The sequence below is a fragment of the Lactuca serriola genome, chromosome 5 (assembly GCF_051521515.1).
Source record: "Lactuca serriola cultivar US96UC23 chromosome 5, Lser_US96UC23_V15, whole genome shotgun sequence".
Lineage (NCBI taxonomy): Eukaryota > Viridiplantae > Streptophyta > Magnoliopsida > Asterales > Asteraceae > Lactuca > Lactuca serriola.
This window is the reverse complement of record NC_136412.1, coordinates 155,103,884-155,106,772: the sequence shown is the minus strand read 5'-3', so window position 1 is coordinate 155,106,772 and position 2,889 is coordinate 155,103,884. Positions and strand designations below refer to the sequence as shown.

General features: G+C 41.3%; 1 protein-coding gene across 1 annotated transcript; it reads right to left on the bottom strand.

Moving 5' to 3' along the window:
- Positions 1-1,431: 1,431 nt before the first annotated feature.
- LOC145049900 (uncharacterized) lies at positions 1,432-2,619 on the bottom strand. The gene is made up of 2 exons (XM_078998240.1): positions 2,049-2,619; positions 1,432-1,952 (listed from the first exon to the last, which is right to left on the bottom strand). The coding sequence occupies exons 1-2, from the start codon at positions 2,617-2,619 to the stop codon at positions 1,432-1,434; spliced, it is 1,092 nt and encodes a 363-aa protein (XP_078854366.1).
- Positions 2,620-2,889: the final 270 nt, after the last annotated feature.

Below are 2,889 nucleotides of genomic sequence, written 5' to 3'. Positions count from 1 at the left end.
TTCCACAAATAAGGTTCATCCCACACATAGTATTTTGCATCACTTTTGAGCTTGTCTTTTTGATCACGTGTGAATGTATCAGGATACCTTTTTGTGAAGAAAAAGTTAACGATATTGACATACCAAGGAATAGATTGAGTAAGGGAAAAGAGATTCTCATCTGGAAACTCGTCCCGCAAAGGAGGAGGAGTTTCATTTGAAGTGATCCGACTTAAGTGGTCGGCAACAAGGTTCTCACATCCACTATTATCCTGGATTTCCAAGTCAAATTCTTGTAACAGTAGGATCCACCGGATGAGTCTTGGCTTTGCGTCTTTCTTTTTCATCAAGTACTTGAGTGCCGCATGATCCGAATACACTATGACTTTGGTACCGAGTAGGTATTGTCTAAACTTCTACAAAGCGAACACTATGGCCAATAGCTCCTTCTCCGTGGTAGAGTAGTTGCTTTGAGCATTGTCTAGTGTCCTTGATGCATAGTAGATCACGTGGGAGGCCCTCCCACTCTTTTGACCCAAAACGGCGTCTATCGCATAGTTGCTTGCATCACACATGATCTCAAAGGGGAGATCCCAATTTGGTGCTTGCATGATGGGAGCGGATGTAAGCAACTCTTTGAGCTTGTCGAAAGCTTCTTTGCACGCCTCATTGAACTCGAAATTAACCTCCTTTTGCAAGAGTTGGCACATTGGTCTTGTTATCTTTGAAAAATCCTTGATGAACCTTCGGTAGAATCCGGCATGACCTAAAAAAGAACAAACTTCCCGAACACAAGTCAGGTAAGGTAAGCTTTGAATAACATCAATTTTTGCCTTATCTACCTCAATTCCTTTCTTTGACACAATGTGACCCAAAATAAGACCTTGAATCACCATAAAATGGCATTTTTCAAAGTTTAAAACCAAATTTGTTTCAATACATCTTTTCAAAATTTTGGTGAGATTGGTCAAACACTCTTGAAAGGAGTTGCCATATACCGTGAAATCGTCCATAAAAACTTCAATTATGTTCTTGACATATTCTGAAAAGATACTAACCATGCAATGTTGGAAAGTGGTCGGGGCGTTACACAATCCGAATGGCATTCTATGGTATGCGAAAGTGCCAAATGGACATGTAAAAGTTGTCTTTTCTTGATCTTCCGGTGCCACCGGGATTTGGTGAAAACCGGAATACCCGTCGAGACAACAATAGTGGGATTTTCCGGCCAACCTTTCTAACATTTGGTCAATGAAAGGTAATGGTAAATGATATTTTCATGTGCTTGCGTTGAGTTTGCGGTAGTCAATACATACTCTCCACCCGTTTTGCACACGGGTGGGGACCATCATACTTTTGTTGTTCTCGACCACCGTGATTCCCGTCTTCTTTGGAACGACTTGCACCGGGATCACCCACTTGCTATCCGAGATTGGATAGATCATCCCCTCATCAAGAAGCTTTAATATCTCTTTCTACAACTTCCATCATTGGCGGGTTCAATCTTCTTTGCGCATCCCAACTTGGTTTGCATTCATCCTCCATCAAGATCTTGTGTATACAAGTGAAGGGGCTCAATCCCTTGATATCCGTAATCGTCCAACCCATGGCTTCCTTGTGTTCCTTCAACACTTTGAGGAGTTTCTCTTCTTCACACTCGGTTAGATGAGTTGAAATGATAACCGGAAGAGTCTCATTCTTGCCCAAGTAAGCATACTTCAAGTGTTGAGGTAGGACCTTCAATTCCAATTCTGGTGGTTGAACAAGGGATGGGGGCAATTTTGTATGAGTTGGGGGTAGTTCAATTTGTTTGATATCTAATCTTGTGGATTTCTTCATCTCCATTTTATTTACCAACTTCTCAACTTCCGGATCCAAAGAATAAAGATTTAATTGCTCGGCTAGCTTCCCACAACCGAATCCTTTGCTTAAGATCATCTCCAACATATCACTGTTAGATAACTCAAACAATTCTTGAGTAATTGGCTCAACAACATCAACAAAGTACAAAGATGAAACATCACTAGGATATATCATGGCATCATAAATATTAAAACTTATTGTTTCACCATCAAACTCCATTGTCAAACTTCCCGTATACACATCGATCTTTGTCCTAGCCGTCTTCAAAAACGGTATCCCAAGAAAGATTAGAGCCGATTTGGAGGACACTTGCTCATCTAGATCAATCACATAGAAATTCGTCGGGAAGTCCAATTGGTTCACTTGCACTAGGATATCTTCCAAAACACCTCTAGGAAAGACACTTGATTTATCCGCAAGAGAGATTATGACACCGGTTTCACTTAAGGGTCTGACATTCAATGATTCATACACCGAATAGGGCATGACATTGATAGAGGCACCAAGATCAAGCATAGCACTACTAAAAGTGACATCTCCAATCTTGCAAGGAACCGTGAACATTCCGGGATCTTTGCATTTGGGTGGAAATTTCCTTTGTAAAACCGCGAATGCGTTTTCATCCATCAAAATTTTCTCATTTCCCTTCAACTTCCTCTTGTTGGTACAAAGTTCTTTCAACAAATTTTCATATCTCGGGATTTTCTTGATTGCATCAAGTAGAGGGATGTTTACTTCCACCTTTCGGAAGGTGTCCAAAATCTCTTTCTCCTCCATATTCTTCTTTGAAGTTGCAAGTCGGGAGGGGAACGGTGGTTGAGTGGCTATTGGTGTCACTAGAGGGGTAGTCTTCTTTGGGGCTCCGACTTGTGCATCGTTCTTGACTATAGGTTCTTCAATGGGAATGATCTCTATTTCTTCCTCTTATCCCTTGGCTTCTTCTTTGAACTACTTTCTCCGGCTTGTTTGCCACTTCTCAAGGTCACCACATTGGCATTTGGGTTCTTTTCTCTTTGAGAAGGGAGTTTACCACAGGATTCCAACTTG